The sequence below is a fragment of the Lepus europaeus genome, chromosome 10 (assembly GCF_033115175.1).
Source record: "Lepus europaeus isolate LE1 chromosome 10, mLepTim1.pri, whole genome shotgun sequence".
NCBI lineage: Eukaryota > Metazoa > Chordata > Mammalia > Lagomorpha > Leporidae > Lepus > Lepus europaeus.
The window spans coordinates 81,261,798-81,281,048 of record NC_084836.1 but is presented as its reverse complement, the minus strand read 5'-3'; the positions used below and the strand labels follow the sequence as shown (position 1 = coordinate 81,281,048).

The 19,251-nt window shown below is 50.1% G+C and overlaps 1 protein-coding gene across 8 annotated transcripts in view; it reads left to right on the top strand.

Moving 5' to 3' along the window:
- RIN2 (Ras and Rab interactor 2) overlaps window positions 1-19,251 on the top strand; it is a 238,679-nt gene that overhangs the window by 161,204 nt on the left and 58,224 nt on the right. For 5 of the 8 annotated variants that reach the window (XM_062203799.1, XM_062203803.1, XM_062203800.1 and 2 more), the window contains one exon: window positions 754-854. In XM_062203799.1, the coding sequence (XP_062059783.1) occupies window positions 754-854 (101 nt within the window). Of the gene's footprint in view, window positions 1-753; window positions 882-1,061; window positions 1,246-19,251 lie in introns of those variants that run through there. The other 3 variants (XM_062203805.1, XM_062203804.1, XM_062203806.1) reach the window with 3 other exon arrangements.

Sequence of the window (19,251 nt, the reverse complement as noted above, 5' to 3'; positions counted from 1 at the left end):
CCAGATGGCCACAACAGCCAGGGCTGTGCCAGGCTGAAGCCAGGAGCCAGGAGCTTCTTTTGGGTCTCCCACATGGGTGCAGGGGGCCCAAGCACTTGGGTCATCCTCCACTGCTTTCCCAGGCGCATTAGCAGGGAACTGGATGGGAAGTGGAGCAGCCAGGACTCGAACCAGCACTTATTATATGGGATGCTGGCATCACAGGCAGCAGCTTAGCCTGCTGCACCACAACTCTGGCCCCTTAACATATTTTTGCTAACATGTAATCCTCACGCATATCTATGGGGTATCGTGTACTATCTCAACACACGTACGCCATGTAAACAGATCACATCTGGTCATTTCCTCGACTTTTCTCTCTGGAGCCCACCAGCACCTTTCTCTGGTTGTTCATGATGCATGGGTCACTTAGCTCATTTCCACAACCAACACCATGACTGTAGGACTTTCAATCCCGGGAAATTGCTCCGAATATTTCCTTTGGCAAAATGGGGTGGGGGTGGGGCCCTGGATTTTCTGGAAGTTATATATTCCTTTCTGCAATCCTGGGGAGACCCCGTTTGGGTGTCACATTCGTCACCTTAATGCAATATCGAAACCCATGTCTTTCCTCTTTCTAAGGAGACGCTGGCCCCTCCCCCTGGAGTTTTTCCTATGGTAGAGGAAAGTCACAGGGCCAAGATTTAAAAAAAAAAAAAAAATCACACCACGCCTCCCACTTCCTGACGTCATACTATTTTTGTCTTTGAATAGCTTATTGACACAATCGCCTCGGAGATCGGAGAACTGAAACAGGAGATGGTGCAGACCGATGTCAGCCTGGGAGATGGCCTGGAACCTGCGGAGGCCCACAGGTGACCAAAGCCACGCCGAGGTGCCGGGTGCGAGACAGGGGCTTGGCAAGAGCCCACTGGGGACCAGGGCCCGGGTCTCAGTCCCTTCCCGGGGGGGGAGTTCGGGAACAGTGAGTGTGTGCCGTCCACTCCAGATGAGATTCTCCGTAGGCGGTGGGCGTGGCCTAGGAGCCTCTGGTCTGCTTGTTTATTTTAATCTCTTTGAAGGCACTTGAACTTTACCCCCTCTCAGTTCCTCCTGGCACCAGCACCCGGAAATCTAAAATTGCCTGTGCCATATCCACCTCCTCACCATGACGGAAACAAGGGTGCAGCAGGATTCTCCGTGTAGCCGGCCAGCCTCCAAAAGGAGGAGACAACCAGACAGGATGGATTCCTTTTGCATTCTCAGGTCAGAAAATAACCCGGGCAACCACGGGAGCCAGCCAGCCAGCCTGCTGGAAACTGGTTGTGGCTGCAGATAAAGAAAGAGGAGGCGTGAGGCGTGAGCCCCGTGGGCAGGGCTGTGTGCTCGCTGACTGGGTAGCAGGGGGCTGCTGGTCTTGACTGCACCAGGAGGATGTGGGGGTCAGGGTGGGGCTGCGAAGCAGAGACCTCTCTCAGCTCTTCAGTGCTGTGACCCTTTGCTGGCAACAGACTGCACGATGGGGGAGCCTTGCTGACCTGGAGGCAGATTCGGTATCAGCGTCCGTGGTTTCCCCAGTGATACTGAGGCTGCCTGGAGGAGGTGTGAGGCTGAGATTTCATGGAGTGGGTCTTGCTTACGAGTCGCTGACCTGGTAGGTGAGCCAGATGGCTCTGGCTGCCCGGGCAAGTTTCAAACCAGCCCGACAACCTGTTCCCTGCTGCCTTGCACTGAGCAGGAGAGAGCAGGGTGACAGGGAAGCGCTTGCCCAGCCGGGGGGTGGTGCTTTGACATCTGTGTTTCCGGAAGAGCTACATCTACCTTTAGCCGTGGAATCTCTGTGTGCCATCCGCTTCCTTCTCTGTAGTCTGAAGAGTGGTAGACCAGATGGCTCCCCACTCCTTGACGGGCCCAAGCACTTTGTGATTGTCTCTTGATATCCGTGGGAAGGCTTTCTCTTAGCACAATGCGCACATGCACCCTGGTTTTCCTTAAGAGAGTTGCTGCCTTGCTTTTGGAACTTCAGTCGGGGGATTTCTCTGCACCCTTTACAGGGTGGAGCTAAAATTAAACTGAGAGTCCAGGCTGATGACAGTGGTGTGAAGAAGAGAGCTTTAGGAGTGCTGGTTTCTCCCAGCTCCAGGAAACACCATGCTGGAGGAACCCCAGGCTCAGAGGGGAAAGGACGCCTTCACCCCCACCCTGGTAGCCACAGGAGTGCAGGAACCAGTCAGGTGCAATCTTTCTCTGGCCTCAGCAGATCTTCAAGGTGGGAGAGCTGGGTGACCATTGCATCCTTAATGTCCCTTTTCATCCTTTTCTGAAAAACTTGAAATATGAATATAAGCATGCCACAGTAACTTTTTTATTTTCTTTTTTAAAAGAAATGATTTATTTATTTGAAAGACAGATTTAGAGAGAGAGAGATCTTCCATCCACTGGTTCACTCCCTTCCCCCAAATGACCGCAGCAGCCAGGGCTGGGCCACGACATAGCCAGGAGTTTCTTCCGGGTCTCCCATGTGGGTGCAGGGGCCCAAGCCCTTGGACCATTCTCTCCTGCTTCCGAGGTGTATTAGCAGGGAGCTGGATTGGAAGTGGAGTAGCTAGCACTTGAACCGGCGCCCACATGGGATGACAGTGCCGCAGGCGGTGGCTTTACCCACTGTGCCACAATACAGGCCCCTTTTTTCATATTAACATTTACTTATTTTTGAATGCTTTGTTAGTTAACAGTTATGAATTTCCAGAGGCATTTTACTTAGCCTTTAAAAGTGATTACTACTCAAATGGGAAACAAAGACAAAGGGCCAGATGACTTTTCTTTACCCCACACCTGGTCCTGTTCTCATTGATGTACTGACAGGTGGACGCTCCCTAGCTCCCCTAGGGAGAAAGTTCTTTTGTGGCTGCCACTCTGCTGCTGTGTGCTGTGGAGGAAAGGCTGGGGGAATGAGGCTTTGGCTTCCTGCAGAATCTCTCCCGAAGTCTTTGGAAGCAGTCCCTTTGCTCTTGATTTCTCTGTTTTGCCCAATGGAGAAGTCAGGAGGACCAGCCAGCAGATGGGTAGGGTAAAGAGGGCTTTGCGCCGCTTCCAAAAACCAAGGCAAAGCATAGCTGTGGCTGCAGGACAAGTGGCGAGTCCGCCCAGCAGAGGAGAGCGGACCGGAAAGAGAAGCAGAGCCTGTGCGTGGCAGAGCTGCTGTCACGAGACTCCTGTAGAAAAGAAGAAGCTGACAGCTCCCCGCAGCATGACTGACAGCTGCAGGAATGCATCAGGGTCTGCTCCCTTCCTCCACGAGAGTGAGCGAGCCAGGGCCACACCTCCCCCAGCCAGAGCTGCTGTGACATGTCTGTGGCCGCCTGGTTGGTTGAACACGCGGTCAAGTGCCGTGTTGGTCCCCGCAGGTTCGGAATCGCTAGCTTCCTACCTGGGCGGGCATGTAATTGATGGCTCCTTTGTGGAGCTGGTGGTCTTCAGCTTTTCCTTGTGCTGGGGAGTGCTGCTCAGAATCACATCTTAAGTGCATAAAGTAAAATACGGAGGATGGTCTAGGAAAGCAAGGATATGGCAATACCATGGTCAGAAAGGTGTCAAGGAGTGGTTTGGGGGCAGGGTGCTGCTTCCTGAACACGTGGCGAGGTGTGGCACAGGGTTTGGGGGCACTGCTGTCACTGGAAGCAGAGAAGGGCCTGAGCGATGAGCTCCGTGATGCGACCACAATGAAACGTTCCTTTCTGTGGGTGACAAAGCCACGGGTACTGAGACAACTGTTGTCTTCCATGCGGAAGGAAATTCATTTCAAAATGAGACTAGTGCCACTACAGATGACACTTTGTTCCAGCCAGTGGTCCGTTCTCTCCCCCGAGGCCACCATCTGATGCGGGCCCACCACCCTCCTTTCTTGGAATACCTGCTTGGCTTGCCTTCTCTCTCGCTCGCTCTTTCTCTCAAATATTCATTTGAAAGGCAGAGAGAGAGACTGACGCCATGAACAGGAGTGTCAAATTGTTAAATCAGCAACAGGAGTCACTGTGTACTTACACCCCATGTGGGATCTGTCCCTAATGTGTCGTCTAAAGCCAAGTGATGCTATAACTAGTACTGAAACAGTATTTTTATACTTTGCGTTTCTGTGAGGGCACAAACTGATGAGGTCTTTACTAATTATATACTGAAGTGATCTTCTGTATATAAAGAGAATTGGAAATGAAAAAAAAAAAAACAACCTGGTGTTAAAATGGAAATGGCATAGAAAATTAATTAATTTGAAAAAAAAAATTATGTAGGATCTCTGTCTTTAATGTGCTGTACATTGCTATTTAATGCTATAATTAGTAATCCAATGGTAGTTTTTTCACTTTATGTTGCTATATGGGCAAAATGTTGAAATCTTTACCTAATATATACTAAACTGATCTTCTGTATACAAAGAGAATTGAAAATGAATCTTTACATGAATGGAAGGGGAAAGGGAGCGGGAAAGGGGAGGGTTGCGGGCGGGAGGGAAGTTATGGGAGGGGGGAAGCCATTGTAACCCATAAGCTATACTTTGGAAATTTATATTCATTAAATAAAAGTTTAATAAAAAAAAAAAAAAAGAACTTGGGTCCCAAGCCAGTGTTGTGGCATAACCATCACCTGCAGCACCAGCATCCCACATGAATGACAGTTCAGGTCCTGGTTGCTCCACTTCCTTTTTTTTTTTTTTTTTAAGATTTATTTACTTATTTGAAAAAAAAAAAAAAAAAAGAAAGGCAGAGAGAGAGAAAGAGAAAGAGAGATCTTCCATCCTCTGGTTCATTCCCCAGATGACTGCAACAGCCAGGTCTGGGCCAGGCTGGAGCCAGGAGCTCCATCCTGGTCTCGCACCTGGGTGGCAGGGGTCCAAACCATTGGGCCATCCTCCACCACATTCCCAGGCACATTATCAGGGAGCTGGATGAGAAGTAGAGCATCCAAGGCTCAAGGCAGTGCTGTAATATGGGATGCTGGTGCCTGAAATGGTGGTGTAACCTACGGTGTCAAAACGCTGGCCCCTTGGCCTGCCTTCTGAGCCCACTCTCCACCCCCACCCCCTGATCTCCCCAGGTCCCTGTCACCTGCTGCTGCTACTGCTTCTCTCTTGGCTTGTTCCTCCTCCTGTTCCTGGCCTCCTCAGCCTAGAGGACCCGAGCTCCAGCCTTGAGCCTCTTCTTGTCACATTGGTGCTCTTCTCCCTCCTGCTAGCCTGGTCCAAGATGCCTAAAAACCTCTGTGCCTCAGTGCCCAAAGCAATAACATGCAGGATAATAACAGAGCTACCTCAAGGGGTTGTCAAGAAGGATGGGTGAGCTAGTAGCTGTATAGGAAACATAGGATGTTAGTAGCTGTATAGGACGTTTATGATGTTAATAGCTGTATAGGACGTATGGGCTGTATAGCTGTATAGGATGTATAGAACATTAGTAGCTATATAGGGAAGGCGTGGATTAGCATGGCACCTGACACATGGCAAATGCAGTATGCGCTGTGGAGGTCTCTAGAGTAATTTCCCAGGTAACTCCATCAGTCTGTGGCTTGGATACCTGCTTTGTGTTGAAGATTCCTGATTCATATGCCTTGGTTGATGCTCTCTTTTCAAGTCCAGAAATTTGTACCCAGCTGCCCATGCAGCCTGACCCTAGATCTCCCATATTTATAAATATCAAGGTTAAAGGAATGAGTACCTTTGGGGTCCCCTTCACCAACCTGCTCCTCTCCAGGGCTTCCCCCATCCCACTAAGCCCGCCTCTGGCTGCTGGGGCTGTTGAGTCATCCCTGCCGTCTCTTTGTCCCTCCTAAGTTCCCTCTCATCCACCTCCCAATCATGGCAGCTCTGCCTTTAAAACTGGTGCAGCGCGGGATTCCTTCTCACTGGCAGCATTGCCGTAGCCCCTGCCCAGTGCCTCTGCTTTCACTCTTCCACCATCCTGAGGCTGTGACCTAAGTGGCACAGCGTAACCCTCGCAGATAATCGAAACCCAACTTCTGTGGTTTCCCGTCTACAACTAAAAATTGTCAGCATGACCTTCCAGATCCTATGGGATCCGACTCCCCCTGTGCCCCTGCTATGCCTGCCATCTCTTCTCTTGCCCTCTCTCCCTCCATCATGAGACCCCAGCCTCACTGACTTCCCGGCCAAGTGGCCCCTGCCTCCCAGCCTCTTTCCCTGCTGTTCCCGCTGTGCGGCACACCCTTCCCCCAGGAAGCACCCACTCTCGAACCCTCCTTTCTTCCTGCCACACCACCTGACCTTACCTCTTCATTGGATGTGGGCAGGCAGGTCACACACTCATCTGCTTAACTGTGCACTTTCTGACTCCCACCATAGAAGGTCAGCTGCGTGGGAACCAGGGTTTGGTCTGTCCTTCTCTGCTGACTCCAGTGCCCAGGGGAGCATGGGCTTGGAGCATACCCTCCATCAGTGTTTCCTAGGGGTGAACGAAGGTGTGGCACGTCAGCTGCCTCCTGCCAAAACAAGCAGTCACCGGGGTGCGGCGTTCAGCCCAGCGCACGAGTAACGAGTTGAAAGCGTGCGGTAGACTTTGCCTTCCTCCCCAGCAAAGCAGGGCAGCCAGGATCCCTTCCCTGCAGCCTCCAGCTTTGCTTTCCCCATCACTTCTGAGTTATGGACTGGATTGATTCTCTGCAAATAGAGCAACAGCAGACTGAGTCTATTTCCGTGCCTTCTGCTAGAGTTTTGCCAAAAAGAAGCTCATAAACCAGGGACGGGCTGCAAGGGCCCTCGTTTCTGATGATCTGCAGGCTCTGAGTCGCGTTTCTTGGTCCCTCTCTCTTCCCGTCCTCTCCCTCCAAAGTCTGGAGAGAGCGGGAGCTCAGGGGCCTTTCAGCTCCTACCCCCATGTTCATTGGGAGGTAGGGGGTCTCTGTTTGGGTCTGAGGTGGGCCGCTGCTGCTGCTGCTTTATCATCCTCCTCATCTTCACCCTCACCCGGCTCCCACACAGCTGACCTTCTATGGTGGGAGTCAGAAAGTGCACAGTTAAGCAGATGAGTGTGTGACCTGCCTGGCCACATCCAATGAAGAGGTAAGGTCAGGGAGGGTGGCAGGAAGAAAGGAGGGTTCGAGAGTGGGTGCTTCCCGGGGAAAGGGTGTGCCGCACAGAGGGAACAGCAGGGAAAGAGGCTGGGAGGCAGGGGCCACTTGGCCAGGAAGTCAATGAGGCTGGGGTCTCATGATGGAGGGAGAGAGGGCAAGAGAAGAGACGGTAGGTGTGGCAGGGGGCACAGGGGGAGTCGGATCCCATAGGATCTAGAAGGTCTCGTCACAAAGGTCTCATCTGCTCTCGTCACAAAGCTTCCTTTGTCTTCAGGCAGAGGAGATGGGCCAACACAACCTCATGAAATATTTCCTGGGCTCAGGCTAGGGTGTGCAGCCTCTGAGGGTGCTGGCCGGGCCAGGTCATTGAAGGCCATTGCTGCCTCCGTCGACTCCTCCGGCTGTCTGGTGCCACCGCCACTCATGTGGCTTCCAGCCCAGGTGCTCTGAACAACTCCACTCCCCTGCCCTCGCCCCAGAGTCACACACCTGGAATGCAGACGTCCCTTGGCCAGTCCTGGGAGAGTGTAGCAGTTGGCCGCCACCACTGGCCTCTTCTGGGCAGCGCTCAGCTTCCCAGCAGCACTGACATCAAAGCCGCAGGAAGCCAGACTGCTGTTTCCTTGTGTACCCTCCATGCCGTCCCTCGACTGGAGATTTGAACCCAAGATTAGAAGAGAAGAACGATGGCTACAGCCTGGGGGAAATGTGCCCAGTTCCAATTGGGTAAGGTGCTAGTGGGACAGTTGTGGCCAGGTCAGCTGCTTCGTGGCCTCTGAACTAAATCCACTCTCATTTAGCACTGCTATTTTTCTTTTTAAGGCAGAAATAGAAGGGCAAGGGAGACAGAGCGAGAGAGGAGAGAAGAGATCTTCCATCTGCTGCTTCACTCCCCAAATGTCCTCAATGGCTGGGGCTGTGCCAGGCTAAAGCTAGGAGCCAGGAATTTCATCTGAGTCTCCCATATGGGTGCAGGGGCCCAAGCACTTGAGGCATCTTGCACTGCTTTCCCAGGAGTATTAGCAGGAACTGAATCAGATGTGCAGCAGCCCAGACTCAAACCGGTGCCCATATGGGATGCTGGAGCCATAGGCATTGCTGTAGCATTGGTCCTAGCACTGGTTTTTGAAAAGCTTTCTGCTAATGCAAATGTAACGGAGCAAAAGTGCACACATTAGTGTGCAGCTAGATGGATGTTCACAAAGTAAACAGACCACACCATCAGCCTCAGAGGGAGAAATAGTGATCCTGACATCCCCAGGGTGCCCTTCGCCGTCCTGACGTCGGCTGCCCTGGGTTACATGTGCTTTTTGAGGTTTATATCACTGGAATCCTACCGTGTGCATTTTCATCTCTGTTACTCTCTCTTTTGCATAGTATACCATCGTGTAAGTACACCACAACTTGATGCATTCTGCCATCGATGGATAATTGAGTTGGTTCCAGTTGATGCCATTTTGGATCCATTGCTATGAATGTTTTTGTTCAGGTCTTTTGGTGAACATGTGTAACACTTCATCAGGAGGAATTGTTGAGTTTGTGGGGTGGTTATCCATTCTTTTTAAAAAAAAAAGATTTATTTATTTATTTGAAAGGCAGAGGTACAGAGAGGTGGAGGCAGAAAAAGAGAGCGAGAGAAGTCTTCCATCTGCTGGTTCATTCTCCAGATGGCCACAATGGCCGGAGCTGGGCCGATCTGAAGCCAGGAGCCAGGAGCTTTTTCTGGGTCTCCTATGCAGGACTTGGGCCATCTTCCACTGCTTGTCCAGGCCATATCAGAGAGCTGGATCAGAAGTGGAGCAGCTGGGACTCAAACCAGCACCCATATGGGATGCCGGCACTAAAGGCTTTACCTGCTATGCCACAGCACCAGCCCCTGCTTATCCATTCTTAACGTTTGTAGATTAATAGCAACGATGTTCCAAAGTGATGACATCAGTTTGCATTGGATGATATTTATAGAAACTATGAAGTCATTTGCAAAGAGGGAATGGAAAAAAAAATCCAGAAATTATGAGAAAAATATAAATACAGATTTATCTTATTTCTACTTCAGAATTTTAACTCTAATAAACGTACAGTAGGGAAAAAAAAACTGGCACAAGAATGTTCCCTGCTTTTAAAAAAAAAAAAAAAAGATTATTTATTTGAAAGAGTTACACAGAGAAAGAAGGAGAGGCAGAGAGAGGTCTTCCATCCACTGGTTCACTCCCCAAATATCCGCAACAGCTGGAGCTGGGCCTATCCAAAACCAGGATCCAGGAGCTTCCTCCAGGTCTCCCACATGGGTGCAGGGGCCCAAGGAATTGGGCCATCTTCTGCTGTTTTCCCAGGCCAGAGCAGAGAGCTGGATTGGAAGCGGAGCAACCAGGATCCGAACCATCACCGATATGGGATGCCAGCATGGCAGGCAGTGGCTTTACCCTCTATGCCACAGCACCAGTCCCAAGATTCATTTATTTGAGAGGCAGAGTGACACAGAGAAAGAGATCCTCCATCTCCTAATTCATTTTCCAAATAGCCACAAAAGCCGGGGCTGGCCCAGGCTGAAGCCAGGAGCCAGGAACTCCATCCTGGTCTCCCATGTGGGTGGCAGGGGCCCAAGTAGTTAAACCGTCTTCTGCTACCTTCCGAGGCACATTAGCAAGAAGCTGGATCAGAAGTGGAGTAGCTGGGATTCCAACCAGCACTCTAGAATAGGATGCTGGTGTCACAGGTGGCGGCTTAACCCGCTGGGCCACAACACCAGCTCCTCCCGCTTCTTTTTTTTTTTTTTTTTTTTTTTTGACAGGCAGAGTTAGAGAGAGAGACAGTGAGAAAGGTCTTCCTTTTTTCATTGGTTTATTCTCCAAGTGGCCGCTAGGCCGGCACGTTGCGCCCATCTGAAGCCAGGAGCCAGGTGCTTCCTCCTGGTCTCCCATGCCGGTGCAGGGCCAAAGGACCTGGGCCATCCTCCACTGCACTCCCGGGTCACAGCAGAGAGCTGGACTGGAAGAGGAGCAACTGGGACAGAATCCAGCGCCCCAACTGGGACTAGAACCCGGTGTGCCAGCGCCGCAGGCAGAGGATTAGCCTAGTGAGCCGCGGCCCTCCTCCCCACTTCTTAAGAGTCTTTTACCTTCCTTCGTGTTTCAACTTCAGTGACTCCAAATGCAGAATTTCATGTCACTTCATTTACCCCCTTTCTGTCCTGTCTTCTTCAAGCGGTAGGTGTAACATGACAGTGCTTCGTAGATCTGTAGCCCCTCTTGCTCGTTGGAAGATTTGGGAGGGTATATTCACGAGGTCATTTGGAAGCAGGGTCAAGGCACTGGATGAAAAATGACTGTGCATTTGACTTCTTGTACGACATCTGTGTTGGTGCAGTGTAGCAAACAAAACAGTTTCCCCCTCACCATATCTGAAACCAGTCCATTTGCATTGGGCTTGGGGTCCATGCTAAGGTCTCCTGGCACCTGTGAGCACACCTTTTCTCGAACCAGTTACACCTGTAAGGAATGTTAGAGTTCCCCTTTTACTATGAGTTCCAGTCTGGTTCCACAGAACATGGGAGACTTCCATGACCCATTGATACAGAATCCTGGATATGCCTTTTTTTTTTTTTTTGTAAGAATTTATTTATTTAGTTGAGAGTCAGAGTTAGGGGCAGAGAAAGGGAGAGACGGAGAGATCTCTTCCATCCTTTGGTTCACTTCCCAATTGGCTTCAATGGCCAGAGCTGGGCTGATCCAAAGCCAGGAGCCAGGAGCTTCCTCCAGGTCTCGCATGCGGGTGCAAGGGCCCAAGCACTTGGGCCATCTTCTACCATTTTCCCAAGTGTGTTAGCAGAGAGCTGAACTGCAAGTGGAGCAGCTGGGACTCAAACCAACACCCACATCGGATGCTGGTGCGCCAGCGGAGGCTTAACCTCCTATACCACAACACTGGCTCCTAGAATATCGGGCATGTTTGCAATATTTTAGCCTCCTTGAAACAAGCATTTTGTGTTCATAAAATGTGTGCTTCCCTTTTCCCCACTGTTTCTAACAATTGTTGATGCACATTTCTGTAAGTTCTTGGATGGTGGACGTTGCCTGCGTGTTCACAATCTTCCCCAAAGATCTCATGGGAATGTTGCATAGAGAAGGTCCTGGGCTTGGGTTGAGATTGGCTTCTGGAAATGTTGAAAGCCCATCTGTCAGCCACACGCAAGCGATGCTATGGACACAGCCAGTTTCCGTTGGTGGAGGTTGGATGAATGGGGTACTCTGGGAGGCGTAGCTTCATTCATAAATGTGAGGACACTTCACAACGTTCATAATAGATGCATGTGATGAAACATCTGCATATGGATTTCAGACTTCTTTCTACCCTGAAATAAACCGACCTTTTAATTCTATTTTTCCACAAACTTTTTCAAGCACCCTCCCAGAGCAGGTTGCATAGCCGTAGCAGCCTTGTGGTAGATTTTCCCATCATGCCCATTGAGGATACCCTGCTAGGATTAGTTTGGTCAAATTCCACCCTCAGCTTCCAAGGTGTGTCTTTATTTCACCAGCAGTGCTGGGAATATGGTTTCAAGGAATTCTATGAGGATTGACCAACTCCGTTCTTTTTCTTTTTTTTTTCTTTACTTATTCGAAAGGCAGAGTTACAGAGATACAGAGAGAGACAGAGACAGAGAGAGAGAGATCTCCCCATTTCACTGCCCAAATGGCCACAATGGCTGGAGCTGGGCCAATTGGAAACCAGGAGCCAAGAGCTTCTTCAAGGTCTCCCATGTGGGTGCAGGAGCCCAAAGACTTGGGCCATTTTCCACTGATTTCCCAGGACATTAACAGGGAGCTGGATCAGAAGTGGAGTAGCTGGGAATCGCACTGGTGCCCATATGGGATGCTGGTGCCACAGGCGGTTTTACCTGCTACGCCATGGTGCCAGCCCCATCAACTCTGTTCTTAGTGCTATGAATATGGCAACAATTCATTACATTCAACTTAAGGAGGGGAGATATTTGTGAAAATGCCTAGACAATGGAGCCTGAAAGCACCCACAACCTAAGAAAGGAAAGAACTCTATAAACACGTGAATAGCATGGCATGGAATGAGGATGTGTTATACGTGCCCGAGAAAGGGAGGAGGGTACCAGATGTCCTGGGGACTCCGGAGCGGCGATGTGTAGGTGACTCCAGGTCAGAGGAGGTTTCAGAAAAGGTGAGACTCAACATCAGCCTTAATATGGAATGGGCTAAGCAGGTGTAATAATGACTTCTGGGTAAAAAAAAAAAAAACACAAAAGAATGGTTTTGTCTTTCTTGATTGGATAATATCTGTCTTACTTGAAATTTTTTAAAAAGAACACTTAACATTTCTCTTTTATTGGATTACCACGAGTCAAAGGTATACACTGTGGAAAAGGCATCATGTAGAAAATAAAAGTAAAATCACCATGAAGCGCTTGAGGTAGAGCAGTATCTTACTGTTTTTTTTGGCTGGACTGGGGATTATACTTCTTTGCTTTGGTGCACATCTATCCTGGTGGTGTTTGTGTGTTACTTTACATTACTGCCTATTTTTTTTATGTTTTGATGTGTTTCCTTGTGCTTTTTTTAATTTAAGGTAAACAAGTTTCATATAGTTCATATATACAGATTTAAGAATGTAGTGCTGCTTCCCACCTTACCCTCCCTCCCACCCACTTCCTATGCTTCCTCCTCCTTCCTCTCTTGTTACTCCCTCTCTTAATTTTTACAGTGATCTGCTGTCAGTTGGCTTTATACTCATAAGATTAACTACTGGGGGCCAGCGCTGTGGCACAGTGGGTTAACGCCCTGGCCTGCAGTTCAGGCATCCCATATGGGCGCCAGTTCGAGACCCAGCTGCTCCACTTCCGATGCAGCTCTCTGCTATGGCCTGGGAAAGCAGTAGAAGATGGCCTAAGTCCTTGTGCCGCTGCACCCACATGGGAGACCTAGAAGAAGCTCCTGGCTCCTGGCTTCGGATCAGCACAGCTCTGGCTGTTGCGGCCAATTGGGGAGTGAACCATTGGATGGAAGACCTTTCCCTCTCTCCCTCCCTCCCTCCCTCCCTCTCTCTCTCTCTCTCTCTGCCTCACCTCTCTCTCTGTGTAACTCTGACTTTCAAATAAATATACCTTTAAAAAAAAAAGATTAAATATTATGTTTTCCCTGATCTGGGGTAACTAATAGAATGCCCAAATGTAATGCATAGGATTAAAATGGACACTTTGAGATTGGGCAGTTGTTTTTATTTTATTTATTTATTTATTTGAAAGGCAGAGTTACATAGAGGCAGACAGAGGGAGAGAGGGAGAGGGGGAGAGAGAGAGAGAGAGGTCTTTCATCCACTAGTTCACTCCTCAGATGGCCACAATGGCTGGAGCTGTGCCGATCTGAAGCCAGGAGCCAGGAGCTTCTTCTGGATCTCTGAAGTCGGTGCAGGGGCCCAAGGACTTGAGCCATCTTCTACTGCTTTCCCAGGCCATAGCAGAGAGCTGAATTGGAAGTGGAGCAGCTGGGTCTCGAACCAGCATCCATATGGGATGCCGGCGCTTCAGGCCAGGGCGTTAACCTGCTGCACCACAGCACCAGCCCCTTGCCCATTTCAATCACAGATGATTCATGATTGTCCATGGACCAGTCATCCAGAAAGCACAATGCCCTGGAAATGGTTCCATTTTTGTTGAGGAGTCATACCTTCTCACTTAGTGGCTGGCATCTCTGTCCACGGGAAACGCTGGCCACGTCATTTTAACAGTGGCATACTAGCAGTTAGATCTGCTTCACCCTTGGCAGGCAGGTCTTCCCTTGTGCTATTCTGGGCGTTGGTTCTGCTACAAGATAACTGCTTAGTTAGAATTCAGGTGTGAGTTTGTCAAGCTAGGAAATAGCCCCAGAATAGCCAGAAGCATTTAAGTAGTTAGAAAAAACTGGAGCTCCACGGACTGCTCGCTTTCCGGGAAGCAGCGTGCGTGCCTCTTGTCCGGGCTTGAGACAGCGAGACCCGGACTGGAGCCCGCCTGGCTCCTTCTTCTGCCTGTTTTCGGCTCCAAGGGCAACCGGGACAACAGGTTCTTTGTTTCTGCTTCTTATTTGTTCAGGAACAAATGAATGCCTCGGCCATTGGACTCCATATCTGGCCTTTTCATCACTAGCAGGAGAGCAGCGAGAGGAGAGGAAGCTCCAGCAAAACCCGCCAGTCTTCCCTCTCTTGCGAGAATGGCGGTGCCTCCCCACGGGGGGAGCGTGTGTTTCTCATTCTGTATCCTCTCCTGCTGGTCCCCAGGACATGGAACTCAAAAATCACCCAGGCCCTAAAAGTTGCTCTCAAAAATCCTCCTGCAGTGGCTTTCAGAAACCTTTTGAGGCACACGAGGTTGCCTCCATTAAAAAGCCACAGCTCTTACCAACCACGCAGGAATAAATTGTAATATTAGTGATTCTTTATCCTTTTAGGATTGAAGAGGACAGAAAACAAAGACTTCAAGGAATTAAAATACCTCCTTGTAGGCTGCAGGGAAACTGCCTAAGCCCTACCTGGATTGAGACCCAGTTCTACCAGTTTCTAGCATTTTTTTTTTCAATTTCTTTAAAGATTTATTTATTTATTTATTTGAGAGGCAGAGTTACAGACAGAGTAGGGAGAGACAGCGAGAAAGGTCTTCCCTCCGCTGGTTCACTTTCTAAATGGCTGCCATGGCCCGGGCTGGGCCAGGCTGAGCCAGGAGCTTCTTCCAGGTCTCCCACATGGGTTCAGGGGCTCAGGGACTTGGGCCATCTTCTACTGCTTTCCCAGGCTATAGCAGGGAGTTGGATGAGAAGAGGAGCAGCCAGGACTTGAACCAGCATCCATATAGGATGTCAGCGCCACAGGCAGAGGCTTAACCTGCTGTGCCACAGCGCCGGCCCCTCTAGCATTTTTTTTTTTTTTTTAAGATCTGTTTTATTTATTTGAAAGACAAGGTTAGAGAGAGACAGAGAGACAGAGACAGACAGAGACAAAGGGAAGGAAGGAAGGAAGGAAGGGAGGAAGGAAGGAAGGAAGGAAGGAAGGAACTTCTGTGCGCTGATTTACTCCATCCGGATCTCCAACATGGGTGGCAGGGGCCCCAGCACGTAGGCCAACTTCTGCTACCTTTTCCCAGGCATACGAGCAGGAATTCTGGATCAGAAGCAGAGCAGCCCTGTCCCGCTGAGAACTCCTATATGGGATGTCACCATCATGCAAGCAGTGGCTTAACTCACTGCACTACAGTCCTGGCCCCCAATTTCTAGCATTTTAACCTCAAATAATGAGTTAAAATGGATGGCCTCAGCTATCCCTTGCAAACTGGCTAAACACGTGGTGATTCTTATAAGGATATCCCTTTCCCCAAGCCTCTGTCCGTCACGTTCCCCCTTTTGGGTCATGGATAAAAGGTTTGCTTAGCTCACCTGGCGCTCTCTACATAAACTGAGAGCGTTAGCCAGGGTGCTGCGGTATCCAGAAGGAACTGGGCCTCCCTTCTTCTGCAGACGTTATTACTAGCCAAGGAGGGGTGTCATTCACCTTCCGAATCCCAGAGAAATACCTCCTGTCTGCAGCTGTGAAGAAATCAGTGGATTTCAATGATTTAGCATTTTTGAAAGCACATGTTTCCTCGAAATTTTTTCTTGTGTGTGGATATGCTTCACACAAATTGGAATTGGTCTTTGTGTGCTAGAGATTTTCATCAGATGGATGTCCAGAGTCCAGGCTGTGTTGTGTCTTTTCTACTGCCATCTTCCTGGAAACCAGCGATGTCAGACCTACCACCTCTCTTTCCCTAGCCTGGTCAAGCCCTTGATTCATTGTCTACCATTGCCTCTTGGCCATGGTTTGGGCTTTGAGATGTATTTGCTTTCCATTTGATTTTTTAAAAAAGATTTATCTTATTTATTTAAAAGACAGAGTTACAGAGAGAGGGAGAGAGGGAGAGAGGAAGAGGGAGAGAGAGAGAGGTGTCTTCCATCTGCTGATTCACTCCCTAGCTGGCTGTAATGGCTGGAGCTGAGTTGATCCAAAGCCAGGAGCCAGGAGCTTCTTCCAGGTCTCCCATGCAGGTGCAGGGGCCCAAGGACTTGGGCCATCTTCTGCTGCTTTCCTGGGCTCATTAGCAGAGAGCTGGATTGGAAGTAGAGCAGCCGGGACTCGAACCAGTGCCCATATGAGGTGCTGGCACTACAGGAGGTGGCTTTAACCTGCTGTAACAGCACCGGCCCCGCCATTTGATTCTTGATCAAGATCTACTGCCCCAGGAGCAAAACAATAGTAGACACACGACTCCAACCACCTCCTGGTACTTAATTCCTTGCAGTTTTAATTATTTATTTATTGGAGACTCGGAGAGAGAGAGAGAGAGAGAGAGAGAGAGAGATTGATTGATTGATTGATTCCATCCTGTGGTTCTCTCCCAAATGCCCATAGTGGAGCCAGGAGGTGGGAATCCAGGTCTTCCCGCCTGGGTGGGAGGAACCCAAATACTTGAACCATCTCCTGCTGCTCCCCATGATCTGAAGGAAGCTCGGACCCAGAATTGAACCCAGGTACTCTGACGAGGGCCCTAAGTGTCGTAACTTCCAGGCCCACTCCCTGTCCTAAACCCTTAAGATCACCCTGCACTGAGCAGCCTGGGTCCTGTGGCAGGGCCTCGTCCCCAACTGTGCCTTTCTGGCCTGCAGGTCACTTGAGAGAAGCTCATGAGAAAAGGCTGCACAAGTCTGGGGTGCAGCTGAAGGCTCTGCAATGTGCAGAATAGGGGAGACAGGCCCCAGGAGAGGCAAGAGACACATGGAAATTTCAACACAAAAATATCATCGGAAGTGGCTTCTTTTCTCCTTTCGTTTCTCTATGACAGCCGAGCTGGCCTGCACTGGTGTGAGGTTGGGACCAGGCCCTAATGGTAAACAGAGAATGTGCGAGCTCCAAGGACGTGCTGGGAGCCATCCCTCGAGAAGTTTCTGGAATTTCCTTCCCCAGAGTCACATTAAGCTCTGGCAGAGCGAGCTACAGAATTTTGTTTACAGAATCCTCTGTCAGCCGGCGAATGGAAACATGTTGCCTTGCTTTCTGCTCTGTGACTCTCCAGAAATCAGGGACAATGGAAGAGGCATCCTGGAATGGAATCCCTGCTCACAATTCCAGACACATTCCAGGCTCTTTGAGTCACACGTGGTGTTTGTTTTGGTAACAGATGCCTTTGTTTTTTTTTTTTTTAAACAAAAATCTGTTTTTAGGGGCCAGGTTAAGCCTCCGCCTGCAGTGCCAGCATCCCATATGAGCACCAGTTCGAGTCCCTGGCTGCTCTTCTAGTCCAACTCCCTGCTAATGCACCTAGGAAAGCAGTGGAAAATCGCCCAAGTCTTTGGGCTCCTACACCCATGTGGGAGAGCTGGAAGAAGCTCCTGGCTCCTGGCGTTGGTCTGGCCCAGCCCTGGCTGTTGCGGCCATTTGGAGAGTGAACCAGCATATTGAAGATCTCTTTCTCTCTCTGCCTTTCAAATAAATAAATCTTTTTTTTTTTTTTTTTTGACAGGCAGAGTGGATAGTGAGAGAGAGAGACAGAGAGAAAGGTCTTCCTTTTTGCCGTTGGTTCACCCTCCAATGGCCGCTGCAGCCAGCGCATCGTGCCGATCCGAAGCCAGGAGCCAGGTGCTTCTCCCTTCTCCCGGTCTCCCATGCGGGTGCAGGGCCCGAGCACTTGGGCCATCCTCCACTGCCTTCCCGGGCCATAGCAGAGAGCTGGCCTGGAAGAGGGGCAACCGGGATAGAATCCGGCGCCCCAACCGGGACTAGAACCCGGTGTGCCGGCGCCGCAAGGTGAAGGATTAGCCTGTTAAGCCACGGTGCCGGCCACAATAAATAAATCTTTTTAAAAAGAATGTTTTCAGATACAGGGAAACTGAGTCTAAAGGACATTTGCCAATAGCCAAAGCCTCACAGCTCTGAAGATGCTGCACTGGGGTTGTGATTCGAGTCCCTGCAAACCCTCCTTCCGCCAGATCCCTGCGGGTTGTGAGAGTGAGACAAGGCAGAATCAGGGCTGATTCTGTTGAAATTCTGACATTCATTACAAAAAAATCATCCGCATATGGATGAGTGCACAGGAGATGTGTGCAGGAGATATGTGGCCTTGATTTCAGGTCCATGAGAACTCATTGATGAGTGGATGCTAAAACCCTGCCACTCTGTGCCCAGGGTTGCCAGGGAGACTCTCCCCAGACCTCGCCGGTGTACCTGTCTTTCCCCTTAAGAACATCTGCTCTCTCTCTCCTGTGCTCAGCAGGCTGCTCTTGTTGGAATCCTAAATCTGATTCCCAGTGTTGGAGAAAGATGTTCTTTTTTTTTTTTTTTTTTTAAGATTTAATTATTTGAGAGGCAGAGTTACAGAGAAGGTGGGGATTAGGTAAGTCCTCCATTCACCGGTTCGCTCCCCAAATGGCTACAATGGCCAGAGCTGGGCCGATCCAAAGCCAGGAGCCAGGAACTTCTTCCGAGTCTCCCACATGAGTACAGGGGCCCAAGCAGTTGGGCCATCCTCCGCTGCTTTCCCAGGTGAATTAGCAGGGAGCTGGATCAGAAGTGGAGCAGCTGGGACTCGAACTGGTGCCCGTATGGGATTGCCAGCACCGCAGGCCGAGGCTTAACCTACTACGCCGCAGCACTGGTCCCTGGAGGTAGGCATTCTATCTATACTTGATCACCAATGTGCTGCCTTATAGGCCTAGGGTTACATCGCTAGGCTAACACTCATCATTGGCTTTTGCACCCGAGCTACCGAAAGCCCGCCCGTTGCTGGTTGACCTGAGGCCAGAGAGAGGATATCTTTGAGCGAAACTTATGAGCGATGAGAAGAAAGCGGCTCAAACACTGGATGTGTTATTTCAAAAAGTTAGAGCCGCTTCCTATTTTTGCCCCAGGCCCTGAGATGGCCCAAAGCCAGGGGCCCTGGGTAGCTGTGGTGGTTTTTGCCACCCATTTCCTGATAAACACACAGACAAGAACTCTTTGTCCCCCAAGACTGGAACTCTGAGGAGCCTGAGTGTGTTTGTTAGGATCTGGCTGAGCGAAGGCTGGATCAGAGACTGTCCATGGGGCCACAGAACAAAGCTAAGGGAGAAACCCCTCACCCATGATGACCTGTCTCTGCCCTCGGGCCTTCTCCTCTCCACCCCGGAG